At 43.7% G+C, this 22637-nt stretch overlaps 1 protein-coding gene across 1 annotated transcript in view; it reads left to right on the top strand.

The window, feature by feature from the left end:
* The window catches only part of LOC135217133 (CCR4-NOT transcription complex subunit 10-A-like), a gene marked incomplete in the record, with an annotated part of 352258 nt that overhangs the window by 169697 nt on the left and 159924 nt on the right, over positions 1–22637 (top strand). The window contains 1 exon segment of the mRNA XM_064252844.1: positions 928–1130. Coding sequence (XP_064108914.1) covers positions 928–1130 — 203 coding nt within the window.

A 22637-nucleotide genomic window follows, 5' to 3' on the forward strand; every position in this document is an offset into this window, starting at 1 on the left:
TGGCTGTATATGATTGATGGGTTTGAGGTTAACAAAAATATTTAAAATATAATTTAACCATCACTTGTGGTACATTGCAATATGAATATACGTTTTCAAAATCTTTTAACTGATGAGAGTAATTAAAAAAAAATTATTAGAAATCATGAAACTTGTATATATAATGCCATAGAAACAAATGATAGCTGGGTTTTGTGCAGAAAAACACTTGAGTAGAAGTGATGCTCAAAGCATGATAGGTCAGTTAAGCTGACAAGTTGGCATTTAGGTTTGGGCCGGTTAGAGTAGGTCCATTTCAACTTCTGCCACTCGTCAGATTTCTGTTTCTTGCAAAAAAATCCCCCCCCCCCCCCCCCCCTTTTTTTTTTTTTTTTTTTTTTTTTTTTTTTTTTTTTTTTTTTTATCTGAGTCTTATAGCTTTCTGATAAGTAATGAAATTGAATAAGTTGAGGTGTTACATTATCAGAATTGCCTCATCCACCAGCCCTCTGCTTTATGTGTTCTTTGTTTGGGATGGATATACTTACTATTAAAGATACCTTATATCCACACTGCCGTGAGTTATCTTTAACAGAAGGGAAGTTTCAAATAATAAATTTTGTTATGAAAATTTGTATTTTGTGTAAAATTTCTTGCTGATTTTGAATTTTGACTGGCAGTTGCCCCTCCTTTTATGATACACAATTAACAGAATTTGTATTGGTTATTGCTCATAAATACATTATAAGCAAGGCTTATTTCTGATTATGATTTCATTGTCTGCTCATGTTTTAGTATTCTCATATGAATGTCAGTTCAGCATTATAATTCATTATATCCTGTTTAAGAAGTTTTTGCTAGGATGTGATAAAAGATAAAATGTCTATTTCAGCAAAGCATTATTAATTACCTAGAACTAAAAGGTCCATGTTTCTTTCTATTTTTCAGGAGACTGGTTATCTACACGTTCAATATATCAGCTTAGTAGTAATGTACAGTCAGAACTTTATTATAATTTAGGTGTTACATTACTTCATATGAATAAACCTGATAAAGCATTTGACTTTCTTCTAGAAGTTTTACAAGTACATTCCACAAATCCTCGCTTATGGCTACGACTTGCAGAATGTTGTATAGCTGTACACAAATTGGTAAGTAGTGGTAAGCTTTACTATTACTATATTATTATGATTTGATAATTCCTTTAATAGCCCAAAGTAGAATGCTTGGCCGTTGTACTTGGCCTTCATTTTGTCTGTTGAGTCACTAGTAGAAAATTTTTTTATTTTGGGAATTGAGATTTCAGAAAGATCTGTGCATAATTCCACCCAGACTCCAAGCCCCATGCCATTGGCAAAATGATATGCAGAGAGCAACTACCTTTTAGTGGCTCATAACTTATCCCCTTGTATTGGTTTTAATTAAATTATCGCATTTCCCCGTATTGAATGGATTTTTTTTTTTATAAACTTCAAAAATTTATCAAGCGTTTAAGAAGCAGCTGAAGGTTTAGCTTTCCATAGGCCTATCCTAACCCCAGAGGAAGGTCATCTTTTGCTAAACAGTATAATCAGAATTCCTATACATAACCTCCTGAGTGAAGTATATAAATTATCCTTAAAATTAGTAGATAAACAAAAGTATCATAAAAGCAGAAAAATATATGTAGCCTAATCACAAAGATTCAGACCCATATTGGCAGACTATGGCAGACGAGTCAATGGCCTATAGTAACTTGTCTGTTGTATATCAGCACATGTACCATTATATTCACTCATCTCAATTGGCCATGACTTGGGATTATTATTAACTGACAAAATTCAGATTTGGGTACCGATGCTAAAAGGTTTACGGGCAAATCTAACTTAAGCCTAGCAAGACAATCATAATGAAACTCACATGAACCATTGGTTTGTTCCTACATGATATTCAAACCCTTGGTCCTTTACATAAGGAATTACTTTCAGTGTAGCTGGAATTACAGCCATTAAATTCTTGAACAAGGTGGTTAGGCAGTAACTAGCCTGCCCGGATGTAAACACTCCACTTTGCTTTCGGCCGTCTTCCGATGAAGACGTGTGTTTGTGAGCTCTTGCTGACTGGTCGTTGATCATTTTTACCCGATCTCTCTGGTTTATTTTTGTTTTTTAAATAAATATGTACATACGGTGTTTGATATCAATATTAAATTCAATTAATATACAAACCCACTTTTTGTGATAGCCTTTATAGCCGCCTTTCTACTTTGTGTTAAGAGTCGGCGGCAAAGGTATACCAACATATTATTTACATTCTTTCGCCCTTTAACGGGAGGACGAGATATGTATTTAACGTGAGTGATATTGATCCTGTAACGAGACATGTATTTATCCAAAAATTAGGCTTACGCTTGGAAGTTACTGAGGGGAACTTCAGAGGTTTGTCCTTGTTTTTATTTTTATGGTAATTTCTCTTCTCCTTCATCCTTTCACTTACTATTGGACGAAGGTAGAAGAGGGGGCGTGTGGTGTTGGTGTTGGGGGATCTCCTCTTACTTCAGAAGGCAGTGCCCTTGGATGCGAGAGGAGTATCCTTTTCACTTTAATTTTTTTCTTTATTTTACAGACTAACAGTGGTGATTGTGTTTACAGCAGTATTGGTTATCCTAACCTTGGAATTGTACCTGTGACTTGTAGCATGTTGTGATACCGATCCTCGAGTATGTGTACTAATCCCCTGCTGGTAATCGTATTCATTTACCACTACTACCCTGGAGTTATGTCACTGAACGAAGCTTTCGCTGCTCCCCTGTGATGTTTGTCTATTCCTGTGGTAGAAGTCTGGCAGATTTTGGAGGAATCGAAGAGGAAGAGAGCTCGTCAAGTGTCGTCATCCTCCTCTTCGAGATCATCATGTTTTCATGTCTCCACCCCCTTCTACTCCTAAGGCTCTTTGCTGTAGAAGAGAAGGTGGTCTCCCCCCCTAAGAAGTCTCATCATGGAACTTCTAAGGGTCTGTCTCGCTCCGGTGAGACAGGTGGGTCTTCCTATGGTACTCCCGTTCCTCCAGGAATGGGGCTCGTCTCTCCTTCCTCGGGAAAGAAGAAGACGGGGACCATGGAGGTACCAGCCACCGCTGGTGCCTTCTCTCCCGGCTCTAGAGGTTCCACCTCAGGACCAGGAACCGTCTCGGCCGCTCGCACAGGTGACCGTGCAGCCAAGGTCCAGACTGTTGAGTATGCTCACCATCAGGACCCAGGCACGGAGCGGAAGGATGGTAAGAGTCGCTCAGGTGACTCTCCAGACCGGCAATCGCTCGCTCAGCGATCGTCCAGTACCCAGGGTTGACAAGACGTTCCCGCGGAACCATCCACGCAGAGACTGGTGGAGGCTGCCCATCCAGTCCTCTTGAGAGGTTTCAGCCTCGATGAGGACTTTGATTAGTTGGAGGATGGTATCGGCTGTCTCCTGTTAGGTGCACGCTCAGCCCCACCCAGACGACGGTCACGTTCGCGCGACTGACCAGTCTCGGTGGTGGCAGACACTTCACCTGCCATGTGAGAGTTTTGCTTTCAGGTCGTCCCCCTTCCCAGGTCGCGCTGGGGCCTGCTGTTTCGGCAGCCGCCACAGCCCCTTCCTGGATGGGAGAACCTTCTGCCGTCCTGAGGAAGTTGGCGAAGAAGATGAGGAAGGTGTCGTCGTCGTCTTCTGCCGCCTCTTCCCCTTCGACTTCTAAGGCCCCCCAACCGAGGAAGAGGGTGGCTTTGCCCCCCCCCCCCCCCCAAGAAGTCTCGCACAGGAACTTCTAAGGGTCTGTCTCACTCCGGTGAGACAGGTGGGTCTTCCACTGGTCCTCCCATTCCTCCGGGAATGGAGCCTGTCTCTCCTTCCTCAGGGAAGAAGATTGGGACTGTGGAGGTACCAGCCACCGCTGGTACCCCCTCTCCTGGTTCCAGAGGTTCCACCTCTGGATCGGGAACTGTCTCGGCCACTCGCTCGCGAGCGTCACCTGAGTGTCACTGAGTGTACGATTACCGGTGAAGGTACAGACTGCTGAGTACGCTCGCCGTCAGGACCCAGGCACGGAGCGGAAGGATGGTAAGACTCGCTCAGGTGACTCACCAGACCGGCGATCGCTCGCGCGGTGATCGTCCAGTACCCAGGGTTGATATGATGTTCCCACTAGACCGTTCACGTGGCAAGGCTGGGAAGAGGTCCCTAGGTCCCGCTGGTCCAGACCTGTAGCTCGATCGCCACCGTGGGTTGGTGATCGCTTGCAGTCCTCCCAGCCTACCGGTTCTGCTGGTAGGCAGGGTAGGAGCACTCGTAGCAGCTCTCCTGATGCTCAAGACCGATGCTACCATCCTCGGTCCAGCACTTCTCCACAAGGAGACCGCTGGTCCAGACCTGCAGCTCAATCACCACCGCGGGTTGGCGATCGCCTGCAGTCCTCCCAGCCTACTGGTTCTGCTAGTAGGCAGGGTAGGAGCGTTAGGTCCCCCTCACCTGTCCCTTCAACCTCCTCGGGCTACACCGGGAGGAACGAAGCGAACAGGAGTGACCGTGATGAATGCACTTCTTACGGTCCGGCCACGAGCCTGGTTCGGTCTTGGGACCAAATAGATCATACGCTCAAGTGGTTGGAGGAGATTGTGGGGGTTGGTGAAGACGATGACGCTTTCCTAGACTCATGGAGTGACTATCACCGCTGTTCACGTGACGGTCCTGCTGGACCGAGCACACAGAGACCGGTGTGGGCTCCTCCTTTCGGTCCTCTTGAGAGGTTTCGGCCTCGAGGACTGGGACGCATTGGAGGACGGTATCGGCTCTCTCCTGTCAGGTGCACACTCAGCCCCACCCAGACGATGGTCACGGTGGCGGCAGACGTTTCGCCTACAATATGAGTTTCGTAACCCTCCTCAGGAAAATGTTTTCTTCAGATGGTAACATTTTCCTAGACTCTCGGAGCGGCCATCACTGCAGGTTGATGGCTGCCCGTGACTTGCTCCTCCAGCTGCTAGTTCTGCTGGCAAGTCGAGCGAGAGCGTCCAGTCTTCCTCTCCCATTCCCTCTCTTCCTATGGCTACGCCGGGAGGGGCGACGTGAATGGGAGGGATCCTGCAGAGCGTTCTTTGTAGGATTCAGCATCGGGGACTGCGTTCCTGGAGGGACCTTCGGATCTTACTGGACGTTGAGGAAGGATCTTGCCCATTCCTCCTTGATTTCTACGGGAATCAGGAGGACCACCACCCGATGATTGTCTGACGAAATTCGGGGGGTTTCGCCGAGCACTTATAATTTTCGTAATTTCGAGCACTTTCTGAGTGTTTTGTCTTCTACGATCTGCAAACACTTGGGTGAGACCACGGTCCAGAATGGGCGAGACGAGAATTCCTGATAATTGTTACTACAATAATCGGGAATCTCGCCTAATGCTTGAATTCCTTGGAATTTCTGGCGTCTCAGGAGTGTTTTGGTTTTCCTGTAATTTTCAAACATGGTCGAGAGAGACATTCCCAGTAAATGTTATTATGAACTTGGGAGTCTCGCTAAGCCATTAATTCCTGGAAATTCTAGCGTTAGAAGGAAGTACTGCTGCTGAAGGAAGAATATCTCGGGAGGGGCTTGGCCTGGATGGACCTGATGGTCCGTCACCTCAGTACACGGTCCGCCCAGGGATTGAACGGGCAATAACAGTCAATCCTCCTCTCTTTTTTTTCTTACATCTTGGTTATACCAGAATGAAAAAGGAAATTAGAGGAATTCAGTGGTGTTTACTCCTCGGAATTCGAACCCGAGAGACCATGTTTTTGGTTCAATCCCAGGATCTTACCAAACAGACGTCAGTCCATTCAGGATGGATTGCACCGAGAGTGAATGCCTCTCCAGTGCTACTGTTTTGGGAACATCCAGTTTGGCTTGAACTAGTCGTCTTCAGTATCCTGTTATCACCGTAGAAGTCTTCCTTCAGGAAAACTTCACCTTCGCTCTCTTCATTAGAGAATGAAGGAGGTCTGCTTCCAGTCCTTATTCTTGTTCTGCGAGTGGAAGAGAATTTAGGCTGGAGGTCGATGTACAGGAACCTACGAATATACTACGTATATTTCTCTCATGACATGCTTCTGATATCAGCTGAATTGTCAGAGTAGTAGGCACATAACTGTAGTTAACTCTATGGGTATGTGACCGAGACGAATAGTATCTTCTCTCAATTGAACTGCAACTTGGGACTGCCTTGCAAGCCTCCCAAGAGTTACTGGTTTTGATTTTTAGATACTAGTGGCATTGTTTACAACAACACCACCACAGCGTTTGCATTTACTGAATAAGACGGTTTTCTTCCCTCCCTTTTTGGTTAAAATGCAAATCCTTGAGTGTATTTTTCTTGCACTCGATGGTTCTAGCCGAACGCATTCCTTCATGGAATGGATTACCTGGCAACTCAGGATGACAAGTTAGCGAGAGCTAGTGGTGTACGGCGCTGCACCTGCCGCCTCAGCCAGTGCGGCTGGCTCTCCGAGATGTTCGGTCGGGCATTGTGTCTCCTCCTCTGCGATGATTGACTACCGAATCGAATCTCTGCCCGGCAATCACAGACTTAGGTCTCTGGTTGGCTGGAATTCTCGCTTATGTGTAGGACCATCTCTTGCATCGCCTTTTGCTGTTGCGAGAATTTTCAGACAGAGATATCTCACTAGACTCATTATCATCTTTCTGTTTACTTCACAGTAACAGAAGTCTGTAGCCTAGTCTTCCGCTTCATCGCACCTGCCGCTGCAATGACGCAGAATGGTTTCTTCAGACAATCTGAGTTTGTCTTCTAAATACATCTCGTAATTCGAAGGTGTGCAATTATTCTTTGTTCACCCTAGCTTTACTTTCAAAGTAATAGAAATGTCCTCCTTGATCCAGCCCATGAGAAGCGGTTCTTCAGGCAGTACAATCCCTGTGTTTCCATTACTGAAAGATGCTTTGCTTTCATTGCTAACTCAGACTTCTCACCGAACAGCAATGAAATAGTGGTTTAGCGTTTTCAGTCGTCTGTAAAACAACAGGGATTAAAGCCGTCTTAACTGTTTGGTGTCATTGACGGGACTTTTTCTGTGTTCAGAATCTTGAGAGTTTATTTCTCTCGATTCAGCTGTGAAGACGTAGGTCCGCATTCACCTTAGTCTTTCACTGGCATATAGTATTGTTTCTCCTTAGTTGAGATTCAACTACTATGAGAACTTCTGTCTTGCCATCAGGGACCTCGGTCTCTAGAAGGCAATTGATTATCGTCTGATGGACGTATGCCTTGAGAGAATCATCATCTTGTCTCCCAACATCGTTGGCGAACAAGATAGACGATTTGTATGGTTTCTCGGCATAACCCTTCAATAGGCGAGTGTCATGTAACTAAGTCTTGGATGCATGACTGCTCGCCTCACACTGAGCACAGTCAGTCAGCAGCTGTTGAAGAGTCCGAGATCGTCATGAGCTACGCTGTGGACTTTGTATTGGTTGATCCAGATCAGTCATTACTTTGTCCTATTGGCATGTTACTGTACCCATAAGGATCGACACCCACCATGGAGTGTCGGTGTCTTTATCCACTGCGGAATATTACAAGACTGTGAGAGACTTCTCTGCAGTTGGATAGTCCACTGGATGGGTACTTGTCATCAATTTGAAGAATATGTCGGACAGGAAGATAGATAAGGTCTCATTGTGACCTTATTTATCTTTCCCTTTGGGCCTGCCTACAGGTCCTTGGAACCTCATTTCCTTGGACCGGTGGTGGATACTTGCAGGTTGTGTTTGCTTACTCGGCTCCTTCAAGAGGAGAAGTTGCATCTCGCCTATGGTGTGCAGTTATAGAAGTAAGAAGGATGCGAGAGTGACTGGCCTCTCCACTTTCCCCACCTCGTCCTTCCACTCCTCTTCTTTCAGGTTGAGGATAGGACTCGATCTTACACTGGCTGGTCAGGTAATTGATGCGGTAAGCTTACATATAGAGCATCCTTTTTATGTTTCTTATCAGAATCATAGAAGCAATCCCGCTCCTTCCTCTAGCAAGGGAAGGAAAGAGACTGGCAATAATGCAAACCCTTCCCAGAACTTTGCATTAATGCTTCCGACTAAATATTCTTCATAGCCCATTTTCGGATGAGTTACGATTCCTCACTCATTTCGAAAAGGCCCAGAAGAAGGACTCTTTTGATCATGCAGCTCCTATACTCCAATCAAGTTGTCAGAGGCAGGGCACTCCTCCTCACTCTTATGACCAGGAGGAGTAGCCTAGGTGTGTAGAACTCCAGTCAGTTCTAGAGGCTCACTCAGATTCCTCCCACCAATCAGTGAGCCTTCCTTAAGTAAAGGACCGAGGGTTTGTAGTATATCATGTAGGAACAAATCACAATTTTTGGAAGTAAATTGGATTTTTCCTAACTATACAAACCTGAGGTCCTTTACATACATGCCCACCTCATGCCACCCCTCAATCTGAACCCGGGCCAAAAGGCAAAGTGGAGTGTTTACATCCTGGCAGGCTAGCCTACCCACCTGCCACACAGTAGTTACTGACTAACCACCTTGTTCAAGAATTTAAGAGCCGTAATTCCGGCTACGCCGAAAATATTTCCTTCTGTAAATGACCTCAGGTTTGTATAGTCAGGAAAAAACAAGTTAATTCCAAAAATTGTGATTTTGGTTGTGTTCAGGTGTTGTGTGATGAAGTGTATTCTGTTCAGCAAGCAACATCAGGCAAAGGTAATGATTGTTTTCCGGAGTCTTAAACAGAATATTTAATTTTCAGGAATATTAAAAGGCATAAAACAAGGCTATGTAAAAAGGGTTTCAGAAACTCAGAAGATTAATACACGAAATACTTCGATCTTTTTGTGTGATGCCATAATACAGTTTTACTGATTTCAAATGTGTAAAAATGAAAAGCTTTGCTTTGACATACACAGACTGAAACTTTTTTCTTTCTCTTTATTATGTACAGGCAGTATTTTTATTTTCTTTTTCTTTTTTCATTTTGGTTATTTTGTGATGTCATGTTTGTGCAAAATATTTTAAGGTTTTGAAAACTGAATTGTATGAAAACTAATAAAATGTTATAAAATTCTAACATTTCATATACATATTCATTTTTCTGAGATAGAAAATTGCATAAAACTCCAGCCAGTCCTATCAAAACCTTGAAATATGGCAACATCTGTAACTCATCCAAATGCATACACTAACTATTGGACAAGGAAATTTACTAAGTAACAGCTGGGCAGTTTATACCATGTATGTTATCCCTTAAACGCCGACCCGGTAGTTCCAAAAGTGTCTCCTGTATGCCGGCGGCGTTCGGGAGTGAGCGCCGAAGCGGAAATTTTTTTTTTTTTTAAATCACAGCATGCTTAGTTTTCAAGATAAGAGTTCTTCTTCTTCTTCTTCTTCTTCTTCTTCTTCTTCTTCTTCTTCTTCTTCTTCTTCTTCTTCTTCTTCTTTTCTTAGCCTGAAGTTTAGTATGCAACCATAAGAAATGATAAAAAATATTATCATATATAAATATTGGAATATATGACAGTGCAAAAAAAATTTTCATATATATTGTATACAAATTGTGCTATGAGCAAAACAATTAAAGCTAATGAGTTAATTATTTTTTTTTGTATTGTACACTAAATTGCGATAATTTTGGTATATAACAAATTGTAAAATGATCAAAGCAACACAGAGAAAATATTATCATAATATGATGAATGAATTCGTAACGCACGGACGTAAAAACAAGTTTTTTCCAAAAATTCCCCATAAATTGAAATATTGTGCTAGAGACTTCCGGCTTGTTGCAAAATAATGGTAATTGATTGAATATTACTAGACTGTAAGTGTTGTAGCTTATAATTGCAGTTTTTGACCATTTCTGTTGAGTTAAAATTGACTGAGGGTCAAATTTTTTCTATTTATCGTTATTTATATGAAAATATTTCAAAACTGATAAAAGCTACAACCATGAGTTATTTTTTATTGTATTCTACATGAAATTGCACATATTTTCATATATAAAACTTTATATAACGGTTAATATAAAATGGTGCAAACATTACGACAATGCAACAAAAGAATTTCTGAATTTTTCGGCAGAGTTACCGCGCAGACGTATGGAAAAAGTTTTTTCAAAAATTCACCATAAATCAAAATATTGTGTTAGACACTTCCAATTTGTTGCAAAATGAAGGTAAATGATTGAATACGTTTTATTATATTAGAATGTAAGAGTTTTAGCTTACAATTGCAGTTTTCGACCATTTCGGTCGAGTCAAAGTTGACCGAAGGTTGAAATTTGGCACTTATCGTTATTTATATGAAAATATTTCAAAACTGATAAAAGCTACAACTATGGATTGTTTTTTGTTGTATTCTACATAAAATTGCACACATTTTCATAACTAAAACTTTATGTAACGGCTAATATAAAACGGTGCAAACATTACGACAATCCGACGAAAGAGTTTCTGATTTTTTTCGGTAGAGTTACCATGCAGACGTAAGGAAAAAGTTTTTTTTTAAAATTCACCATAAATCAAAATATTGTGCTAGAGACTTTCAATTTCTTGCAAAATGAAGGTAAATTATTGAATGTTACTAGAATGTAAGAGTTTTAGCTTACAATTGCGTTTTTGAATCATTTCGGTCAAGTCAAAGTTGACCAAAGGTTGAAATTTGGCACTTATCGTTATTTATATGAAAATATTTCAAAACTTATAAAAGCTACAACCATGGGTTGTTTATTGTTGTATTCTACATGAAATTGTGCACATTTCATATATAAATCTTTATGTAACGGCTAATATAAAACGGTGCAAACATTACGACAATCCGACGAAAGAATTTTCTGATTTTTCCGGTAGAGTTACCGCGAGGACGTAAGGAAAAAGTTTTCTTCAAAAATTCACCATAAATCGAAATATTGTGCTAGAGACTTCCAATTTCTTGCAGAAGATAAATTATTGAATATTACTAGAATGTAAGAGTTTTAGCTTACAATTGCGTTTTTCAACCATTTCGGTTGAGTCAAAGTTGACCAAAGGTTGAAATTTTGGCACTTATCGTTATTTATATGAAAATATTTCAAAACTGATAAAAGCTACAACTATGGATTGTTTTTTGTTATATTCTACATGAAATTGCACACATTTCCATATATAAAACTTTATATAATGGCTAATATAAAACGGTGCAAACATTACGACAATCCGACGAAAGAATTTCTGATTTTTTCGGCTGAGTTACATCACGGACGTAAGGAAAAAGTTTTTTTCAAAAATTCACCATAAATTGGATTTTGTTCCGATACGTAATACAAACCCTCGGTCCTTTACCAATAGGAAGGTAACTAGCGGCAGCTGGGACGGTCGTAAGCTTCAAACAAGGGGAGAACGGTAGTTAACTGCTTGTCCGATCGTGCGCGCGCCCGCGCGCCCGAGAGGTGAAGAATCACTTTTGCTTTCGGCCGCGGGTGTGAAGGACGTGTTCGTCATCGCTCTCTGCCCGCTTCATCGTCGTATGCTTTGTTTATATTGTGTTTTCTACTAATGGTTTGTTTGACTTGAAAATGAAACTGTAAGTACACTGTTTTCATTTTCATTACTTAATTATGAATCAACATGGAGCTATCGCCGTAGAGACGGCGATTTCCGCTCTTTTCATGAATTGAACCCTTGAATTATGTCTCGGTGCCGAGGGCGGGCGCACTCGCGCCGAGTCATGTATTTTGGGCGAAAGTGTGTAATTGAAAGATGTAAGTACTCTTTTTCATTATATTTTTGCCCTGTGCGTTCGTTGCCGAGAGCTTGATTGCGCTCAGCACGAACCTCTTATTTTGTATGAATAGAATGCAATGAAAGTGGATTCGCAATGCAGTTTTCTTTTCATTTTCATTTATTAATTGCATCAAATTTAATTTTGGATCAATTTCCGCTCTTACCCGGGAATTAATCCTTACGATTTATTGCTGTGAAAGTGAAAATAGCAAGTGCAGTATTGTTCATTTTCATATATATTTATGATAGCATCATATTATTATGGATCAAGTTTCCGCTCTTACCCGGGAATTGATCTTTCCCCCTTTAAGTTCTATGAAGTGAATCGCAAGTGCAGTATTCTGTTTCATTTTCATATTACTTTTCACTGCTGTGCGGGGGTAGGGGAAGCGAAGGTCTGCCAGGAAGTCGTCGGAAAGCTCTCCCGCGACTCCCTTGGTATCCGATTCTTCGTCTTCTTTCCTGCCCCCCCGCTCAGATTCCTCGTATTTTTGTTTTTGGGGTCTTCCTTCCGTTCGGGGTGGGGCATGTCCTCCCCCCCCGTGCGTGAGGGAACCCCTCTTACTAATCTGTCTGTGCTACCGCAGGTGCTACATCCGTGGGAGACGACCTTGGACAGGTATGGGCCACTGCGGCTGCAGGGCGTGCCTAGCATCCACGATCTGCTGCAGCGTCTAGCGAGGTCTGGGGCGGTGACCTTGGAGTGGTCTCCACTACAACCTTCACTGCCGCTTATGCTGCTTCCCCCCGCTGGTCTACACTCCCCATGCTGTGTCGGTGACGCCGTCTGCCGCTTCTAGGGCCGGTCGCCGCCGTACCGAGGAGGGGTATGCCGCCGCCGCCTGTGTTTTCTTCGTGTTGCCTGCCCCAGACTTCCGCTGTTCCAGCAGCTCGCCCCTGGACCGGCCGCCAGTACCAGGTTCCCGCTGGCTGCCGATGATTCTACGAGGCGATGGCTGGGCCTGCCGTACCTGTCTCTGATGTGGTTCCCGCTACTGGCTTGGCTGTCCCTTCTGTGTTTACCGCTGCCGCTGCAGTCCTGCCGATCCTGAGCTGGTTGTTGTTCCTGTCGCTCCTGGTTCCTGCGCCTGTCCATGCTGGTCCTGCCCATGGTGTGTCTTCCCAGTCCCAGGTCCTTCCGGACAGGTGCAGTCGGGCCGTGTTGCTTCGGCAATAGGCCCGACTCCGGCCTGGATGGAGGACCTGACGACTGTCGTGCGTGAGCTGACGAAGAAGAGGAAGGTGTCATCTTCGTCTTCGTCTGTTGCTGCCTCTTCCCTTCGACTTCTAAGGCCCATAAGCCGAAGAAGAAGAAGGCTGCCTCCCCCCCCTAAGAAGTCTCCTTCGGGAACTTCTAAGGGCCCGTCCCACCTCGGTGGGACGGGGGGTCCTTCTGCTGGTCCTCCTGCTCCTTCGGGAGCGGGGCCCGTCTCCCCTTCCGTAGGAAGAGATAGACGGGGACCAGAGGAGTATCGGTTAGCTCTGGTACTTCCTCGCCTGGTGCTAGCGGCGATGCCGCTACGCCAGGTTCCGGCTCGGTCTCTCGTTCGCGGGAGATCCCGAGTGTACGCTCTCCCTCGGGAGACCGTGCAGCCAAAGTTTCGGCGCCAGAGTTCGCTCGGCGCCAAGACCACGGCACGGAGCAGAAGGCTGGCGAGAACCGCTCAGGTGACTCTCGCCGAGGCCAGCGGCCGCTCTCGCAGCGGACCAGCTGGGTAACCGGGTTTTGGTATTCCCCCTAAGAAGACTCCTTCGGGAACTTCGAAGGGCTTGTCACACTCCGGTGTGACGGGGGGGTTCTTCTGCTGGTCCTCCTGTTCCTTCGGGAACGGGGCCCGTCTCCCCTTCTGAGAAGAAGAAGAAGACGGGGACCAAGGGCTGTGCTGGCTACCGCTGGTACACCCTCGCCTGGTCTTGGCAGCTCTTTGATGCTAAGCCAAGGTACCGGCTCGGTTATCGTCCGCCGAGAAGTTCCGAGTGTACGGTCTCCTTCGGGTGACCGTGCAGCCAAAGTTAAGACGCCTGAGTTCGCTCAGCGTCATGACCGAGGCACGGAGCAGAAGACTGTCGAGAGCCGCTCAGGTGACTCTCGCCAGGCCAGCGGCCGCTCTCGTAGCGACCAGCCGGTACCTCGGGTGGACGTGACGGTCTCTGACCGGCCACGGGTTGAGGCTGGGAAGGGGTCCCCCAGGTCCCCTCGACCGACGGTACCAGCCTCGGCTGGTACCAGCGGTTTGACGTGCCGCGAGGACGCTCACCGGTCTCACCGCGAAAGTGAGCTCTGCAGGTCACCTGACCGCCGCTCCCACAGGGACCGGGCGGATACGGTGACCAGCAGCAGCTCGTCTGACGCACGGGACCGGGGTCGACGTGCTCAGTCAAGCCGCTCGCCACAGGTGAGCGGCACGGCCAGGCCTGCAGATCGATCCCCACCGCGCGGTTGGTGATCGGCTGCAGCCCCCCACGTACGCTGGTCCTGCCAGCGAGCGGGGGGGAGCGTCAGGTCTGTCTCTCCACTACCTTCAACTTCCTCGGGCTACACCGGGAAGAGCGAGGTAGCTAGGAGTGATCGTGAGAGGTGCGCCGCTCACGATCCCTTCACGACGCCGCACGTGCCACGTATGGTCTTAGGACCAACCAGGACGTACGCGCAAGTGATTGGAGGCGACAGTTTTCAGAGAGGGGGAGGGGGGTAGCGTCAGTCTGTCTCCCTCCGATACCTTCAACTTCCTCGGCATACGCCAGGAAGAGCGAGGTATATAGAGTGATCGTGAGAGATGCGCCGCTCACGATCCCGTCACGACGCCGCACGTGCCAGGTATGGTCTTAGGACCAACCAGGACGTACGCGCAAGTGATTGGAGGCAACTGTCGGGGATCTGTTGCTGGTCCTTCTGCTGAAGGAGGAGGGTCCTGGGAGCTGCTCTTGTTGGAGGGACTGGATGGTCCTACTCCTCAAGACGCTGTAACTTCCGAGATTCAGAGTAACTTTGCCCAGGTTATTGCACTGATTCGTCAGCACAACGACCTGGGGGAAGGATCGCCGCTCCCACCAGCAGAGCCCATGTCTCTGCTCGAGTCGTTTTGGGGCCCGAGAGGGAACCCAAACCGACGGTGGGTTTGCCGCGATCGGAGCTTGCCGATCCTGTCTTGAACCAGAGTCTCTCGTCTCCGGACAAGAAGGCTCTCTCAGTTCTGGCCGGTCGATCAAGCTACTTCCACCTCCTCTACTGCGACAGCGGCGTTTCTACTGTCTTCGGACACCGTATTTAAATACTCCTTCGGTCCTCCTGAGAGGTTTCGACCTCGACGAGGACTGGAATGAGTCGGAGGACGGTATCGGCTCTCTCCTGTCAGGTGTCGATCAGCCCCACCCAGACGACGTTCACAGTGGCGGCAGACCCTTACCTACAGTGAGAGTTCGTAACCCTCCTCGGGGAAAACGTTTTCTCCTGACGATACGTTTTCCCAGACTCTGAGTGGCCATCGACGCAAGGCGATGGCTGCTCCTACTCTTCTCCAACTGCTAGTTCCACTGGGAAGGCGAGCGAGTATCCAATTCCTCCCCCATTCTCTCCTTACGGCTACGAGGGAAAGGGGAGGGATCCTACAGAGATTTCTCTGTAGGATTCCACGTTGGGCACTGCGCTACCGGGGGGACCTTCGGGTCCTACCTGACGTAAGCCCCGGTCGTTGAGGAGGGATCCTGCCCCATTCTCGATTTCTACGGGAATCGAGAGGACCACCAGCCGATATCGTTTGACGAATTCGGTGGGGGTTTCGCAGACTGCTTAGAATTCTACGGAATTTCTAGCGCATTCAGAGTGTTAGAGTTTCTTACGATCCCCAAACACTTAGGCGAGACCACGGTCCAAAGTGAGCGAGACGAGAATCCCCGATATGTTACACGATAATCGGGAAACCTCGCCTATGCTCGAATTCCTGGAATTTCTAGCATTAGGAAGAAGACTGCTGCTGAAAGAAGACTATCTCACAGTAGGCGACCAACCTGGAATAGAGAAGAACGGACGGGAATATCCAGTTTGGCTTGAACTATCGTCTTAGTATTCTGTTCACCATTGAAGCTTTCCTTCGAGGAAGACTTCTTCACTCTCTTTGATAGAGACCGAAGGTGGTCGATCTCCAATCCTTATTTTGTTTTCTTGAAGGAAAGAATTTAGGATGGAGATCGTTGTTCAGAATCCTACAAATATACTACGTATATTAACCTCGCGACATGATTCTGCTAAGCAGTTGAATGGTCCGAGGGGTAGGCGCATATCCTGGTTATTCTACGGCGGATTGCGACTTAGACGAAAAGTATTCTAATTGAACTGCAACTCGGGTTGCCTGCAACCTCCCAGGAGTTTCCAGTTTCAATTTTATATACTTATGGTGTTGTCACAACAACACCATTTAAGCTTTTATATTTACCGAAATTCATTTCGCATAAATATAATTGCTCGAGCATATCTTTTTATGCTCGGTGGTTCTAGCCGAACGCATTCCTTCGTGGAAAGGATTACTTGGCACTCAGAATGACGAGTGTCAGCGACAGCTACTGTGTATTGAATTGCCCGAGGCATTTCAGTACAGCTGCCGCTTTGAGATGGACGGTTGGTTAAGTCTTTCTCACCTGCTTTGATTGAATACCAACCGTATCTCTGCCCAACAATCACGGACTTAAGTCTCTGATTAACGGGGATTCTCGCATACATGAATGACCATCTACTGCTGTGACGTTAGTATTCATCGTCTTTGGTATTGCGAGAATTTTAAACAGAGATATCTTTTCGACTCTCATCTTTCTGTTTACCGCACGGTAACAGAATTCTGTAATAGTCTCTTGCTGCATCGTATATCGATAATGCGAATGATTTTTGCGGAATCTGAGTTTGTCCTCAAAATATCTTGTATTCGGAGGTGTGCAATTGTTCATTGTTCACCCCGGATTAGCAGATGTATTGAAAGACATCCCACACCTGCCAGCTCTACTTCCAAACGTTCAGCCCATGAGAAGCAGTTCTTCAGGCGGCTCTCCCCTGTGTTTCATTACTGAAGAACGCCCCGCTTTCATTGCACAACGGACAGCAATGAAATGGCGGTTAGCGTTTTCAGTCATTTGTAAGCACAGGTTTAGAATCTTGAGATTCCTTCTCTCGATTCAGCTAGAAGACGTAGGTTGCATTCATTGCCTACCTTCGTCTTCAACGTCACATAGTGTTGTTTCTCCTTAAGCTGAGATTCAACGTCTATGAGATTTTCTTGCCATCAGGGACCTCGGTCTTTTGAAGGCAATTGACTTTCGCCTTTTGAGCTTATGCATTAAGAGAATCATCGCCGCGCCGTCCGGCATCGGTGACTAACAAATATTTTATTTGTTTAGTCTCTCAGCATAACTCTTTAAAGGGCGAAGGTCACATGACTTACCCGGATGCTTGGACAACTTGCCTCTACTGATTCCAAACCAGTCAGTCGGCAGCTGTCAGAGCGCCCGAGTCAGTTACGAACTATGCTGTGGACTTAGTTCGGTTGTTCCAGAGCAATCATTACTTCGTCTTAATAGCTTGTCAGTATGAGTACTGTACATAACCAAAGTCGAGAAGAGGGATAGGTCATATGACTATCCCCTTCTTTTCGTCTTAGGTAACTGCATGACTTCTCTCGAGAAGTCAAGCACAAAGGGATGGGGATTTGTGATGCTCGATTTCGTACCGATCTTCGTAGCGAAGACTCAGAACCCTTCGGTAACTGACGATTGGTTCGAGTCCTTCACAATACCCTCCCTAATGGACTTCACCGCCTCCGATACGAAGGCTATGCTGCTTTGTCCTGTGAAGGCGCGACGGAGCTGTCTGAAGAAACTCGACACCCAGGATGAGTGTGGACGCCTCTTCATCATTCTCTCGCGTTCCGCAAGAACTTCTCCGTGGCGCAGGTAATGAAGGCAGGCGCCTGGTCCAACCGGACCGCCATGCACCTCCTTCTACCTTCGGGATATTGCCCACAGTTCCTTGGATCTTTTTCCTGGGAACCGGGTATGGTTGCTCAACACGTTGTGTAGTTAACCCAGACCCTCGCAGGCTGAACAGCATCGAGTCCTGGTGTGACCGTAAGAATGGATGAGGAATGAGAGTGTGACTGGCTCCTCTTCCCATCTTTTCCTCCCCTCTACCTCTGGGTAGAGGGACACGGTCGTCACCCTGCTGGGTAAGGACGAGATGCAGGTGAGCTACTCAATAGAGCACCATCCTATCCCTTTCAGTAGGGATAGGAGTAATATCCACCACTTCCTCCAACAAGGGGGAGGAAGTGGATGCCAATTTGAGACAAACCCATCATTTTATGATTGTCTCTTGCAAACAGGAACAAGTTCTTGCTTGCTGGTACGAAGAGATACGCTTGCCTCTCTCTTAGTACTTGGCCCAGAGGTCTGACCATTGATCCTGCGGTGCACACCCCGATCAATCGGACAGAGGTTTGGATCCCTCCCTTGCTCTTACGACCAGGGAGGCACTCCAGGGTTGGACGAACACCAGTCTGTTCACCAAAAAGACTCAGATTCCTCCCACCAAGAAGTGAGTCTTCCTATTGTTAAAGGACCGAGGGTTTGTATTACGTATCGGAACAAATGACAATTTGTCGAAAATTGCATTTTTCCTAACTATACAAACCTGAGGTCCTTTACATATAGTCCCACCTCATGCCACCCCTCACTCTGCAACTTTTTGCATGGGCCTAAAGCAAAAGTGATTCTTCACCGCCCGCGCGCACGATCGGACAAGCAGTTAACTACCGTTCTCCCCTTGTTCGAAGCTTACGACCGTCCCAGCTGCCGCTAGTTACCTTCCTATTGTTAAAGGACCTCAGGTTTGTATAGTTAGGAAAAATGCAATTTTCGACAAATTGTCATATTGTGCTAGAGACATCCAGTTTGTTGCAAAATGAAGTTAAATGATTGAATATTACTAGATGGTAAGAGTTTTAGCTTACAATTGCGTTTTACAACCATTTCTGTCAAGTCAAAGTTGACCAAAGGTTGAAGTTTTGGTACTTATCGTTAATTATATGAAAATATTTTAAAACTGATAAAAGTTACAACCATTGGTTCTTTTTTGTTGTATTCTACATGAAATTGCGCACATTTTCATATATAAAATTTTATGTAATGGTAATATAGAATGGTGTAAAAATTACAACAGTGACAAAATAATTTCTGAGATGTGTCGCTTATTCTTTTTAGTGCGAGAAGAAAGAAATTTGCAGTGCCTGAGTAACGTTGTAAATAAAACAACAGCTATATCCGTGAACTCCCAGCATCCCTCAAGGCACGTGATTCCAAATTTTTTGCTAAGTAGGCCTATAACTCTTTTTCCGCGAATATTTAAAAAACATTTTTTAGCATCGACGTATTTTACGTCAAATAACCCTCTTACGCCGACTGGACGTATTTTACGTCGACATTTTTTGTCTCCCGTGTGCCGACTGGACGTATTTTACGTCGACTTACAAAAGTTTTTTTAAAATTCGCGGAAAAATACTTATAGGCCTACCAGCCTAAAACTTTTGAATCACGCGCCTTGGGGGATGCTGGGAGTTCACGGATCAAGGTGTTTTGTTTACAATCGTTACGCAGGCACGCAAGCGCGAATTTCTCTCTTGCCGCACTAAAAAGTATCTGTGACACATCTCTGAAATTATTTTGTCACTTTGACATAATTTTTGTACCATTGTAAATTAGCCGATACATGAAGTATTATATATGAAAATGTGCGCATTTTTATGTAGAATACAACAATAAAATACTTATGATTGTAGCTTTTATCAGTTTTGAGATATTTTCATATAAATAACGATAATTGCCAAAATTTCAACCTTTGGTCAACTTTAACTCTACCGAAATGGTCGAAAAACGCAATTGTAAGCTAAAACGCTTATATTCTAGTAATATTCAAGCATTTACCTTCATTTTGCAACAAATTGGAAGTCTCTAGCACAATATTTCGATTTATGGTGAATTTATGAAAAAACTTTTTCCTTACGTCCGCGCGGTAACTCTTCCGAAAAAAATCATACATGCGATTGTGGTAATGTTTGGACCATTTTAAAATTAGCCGTTATATAAAGTTTTATATATGGAAATGTGCGCAATTTCATGCACAATACATCTAAAACAACCCATGGTTGTAGCTTTTATCAGTTTTGAGATATTTTCATATAAATAACGATAATTGCCAAAATTTCAACCTTCGGTCAACTTTGACTCTACCGAAATGGTCGAAAATCACAATTGTAAGCTAAAACGCTTATATTCTAGTAATATTCAAGCATTTACCTTCATTTTGCAACAAATTGGAAGTCTCTAGCACAATATTTCGATTTATGGTGAATTTATGAAAAAATAGCATTTTCTTTACGTCCGCGCGGTAACTCTTCCGAAAAAATCATACGTGCGATTGTGGTAATGTTTGCACCATTTTAAATTAGCCGTTACATAAAGTTTTATATATGAAAATGTGTGAAATTTCATTTAGAATACAACAAAAAATAATTGAAGGTTGTAGCTTTTCTCATTTTTGAAATGTTTGCATATAAATCACGATAAATAGAAAAAAAACCACGTTGGGTCAACTTTGACTACCGAAATGGTCGAAAAACGCAATTGTAAGCTAAAACTCTTACAGTCTAGTAATATTCAGTCATTTATCTTCATCTTGAAACAAATTGGAAGTCTCTAGCAAAATATTTAGATTTAAGGTGAATTTTTAAAAAAATCTTTCCTTCCCTCCGAGCGCGGATTCTCCGCCACAAATCTCCGAAATGCGTACGTACCATTCTCGGAATATTTGCTCCGTTTCATATTAGGCATTTCATAAAGTTTTATATATGAAAATGTGCACAATTTCATGTAGAATAAAACTAAAAATAGTTGAAGGTTGTAGTTTTTCTTATTTCCGAAATAATTGCATATAAAAAATATATATATAAAAAAATTCGACATTCGGTTAAGTTTAACTCGTCAGATATGGTCGAAAACTGCAATTGTAAGCTAATGCTCTTACAGTATAGTAATATTCAATCATTTGTCTTCATTTTGAAAGAAATTGGAAGTCTCTAGAACAATATTTAGATTTATGGTGAATTTTTGAAAAAAAAATATTTGTTTACATCCGCTCGTTACGAATTCATGCATTATTTTGTGATAATATTTTCTCTGTGTTGCTTTTATCGTTTTACAATGTGTTATATACCAAAATGATTGCAATTTAGTGTAAATTACAACGAAAAAAAAAGTAACTTGTTACCTTTAACGGTTTTGCGCACAGCGCGATTTGAATACAATTATATATGAAATTTCGTTTTTGCGCTATCATATATCGCATTATTTATATATGATAATGATAATTTTTTTCATTTCTGATGGTTGCATACTAAACTTCAGCCAATGACAAAAAAGGAGCCAAAAATGAACTCTTAATCTTGAAAACTAATCGCGCTGTGATTTTTTGAACAAAAAAAATTTTTCCGCTTCCGCGCTCACTCTGAAACACCTCCGGCACACGGGAGACAATTTTTTTTTTACCGCTTCAGCGTAAGAGGGTTAAGCACAGACAATTTTTGTTGACGTTAAATACGTCCAATAGTCGTTTAAGGGTTTTTTGGAGATCTGTTCAAATTTTGTACTCTGCTGATATGTCAACACTGAATTACTGATTTTGAATATTTTAACATAGTTGTAATCTTACCACGGGTACCTTCCTGAAGGCAGTTGTAATCTTACCATGGATACCTCCTTTAAGGCTTTGTGTAAACTTACTGTGTCTATATACTGCAAAAGAAAAATGCAGACTATAAATACTAGTTAATAGGATTTACATTTGTACATTTTCTAATAAAAAATTTGCTAGTCAAAAGTGGAGTGCATCTTTCAATGCCAGGAAATATGGTAACTAGGGCTGTCTTTACTTTTACCTATTTGTTTTTCCCCTTTCTGTCCTGATGTGTCTAAATGATGATAAGTTGAACTTAGCTGGCACTGAATATTATTTACATTAGCTTTATTATTTGAAGGATGTCAGTATTTGAAAGACAAAGGTCATCCAGTTTGGTTTGGTTTGGTCGGTTTTGATGGACAGATGGTTAATATTTTATCCAAGTGGATTTCCTGGAGAAGCAGTTTGTGAGATATAATAGCAATAAAGAATTTTTTTGTGGCAGCACTCTCTAGGGACCGGAGTCCCTCCTGGGATTCCTGGACAGATTATTTTAGAATTTGAAACAGCACAACAAATTAGATGTGACAAGGGTAACTGTGATTGATAAGTCCCTTAGTCGAAAGATTAAAGGCTCTGGTATTATATTGTTAAGGCAGTTTTAAAACAAATCCAGTCCAACAGACAAATAGTCATTGAGAACAGCCACAAAATAAATCAGTATCTTCAGTTATAAAAGAGAAAAAACACGACTTTCTAAATTGTGCAGAAAGAACCATTCAGACTTCCTGAAATCCTTCCTGATAAGAAATTATGTTAATCTTCCTGACAAAAGTTTACATCACTCTCAAGAATCATCACTTCTAGAGTACAATATTGTTCTTGACCTTAAGCCTTATGAAATTACAAGCAAATATCTAAATATATTTCAAATTGAAAATAGAGATCAAAATCACCAGAAAATTTGTTTAAATCAGAATCACTAGATCAATTATACTTTGGAAAATTTAAATATGTACCTAGGTAAATTAGGCGAGTTACGTTACATTCCTTGTGTGTCTGAGCACCCTCAGTGCAAACTGCTGGAAATATGGACCTACCATGTGAATCAGAATTCAGATAGAGATGAAGCAATTGCTCCATCACCAATAGCTATAATCTAAG

Source organism: Macrobrachium nipponense, chromosome 19, assembly GCF_015104395.2.
Source record: "Macrobrachium nipponense isolate FS-2020 chromosome 19, ASM1510439v2, whole genome shotgun sequence".
Lineage (NCBI taxonomy): Eukaryota > Metazoa > Arthropoda > Malacostraca > Decapoda > Palaemonidae > Macrobrachium > Macrobrachium nipponense.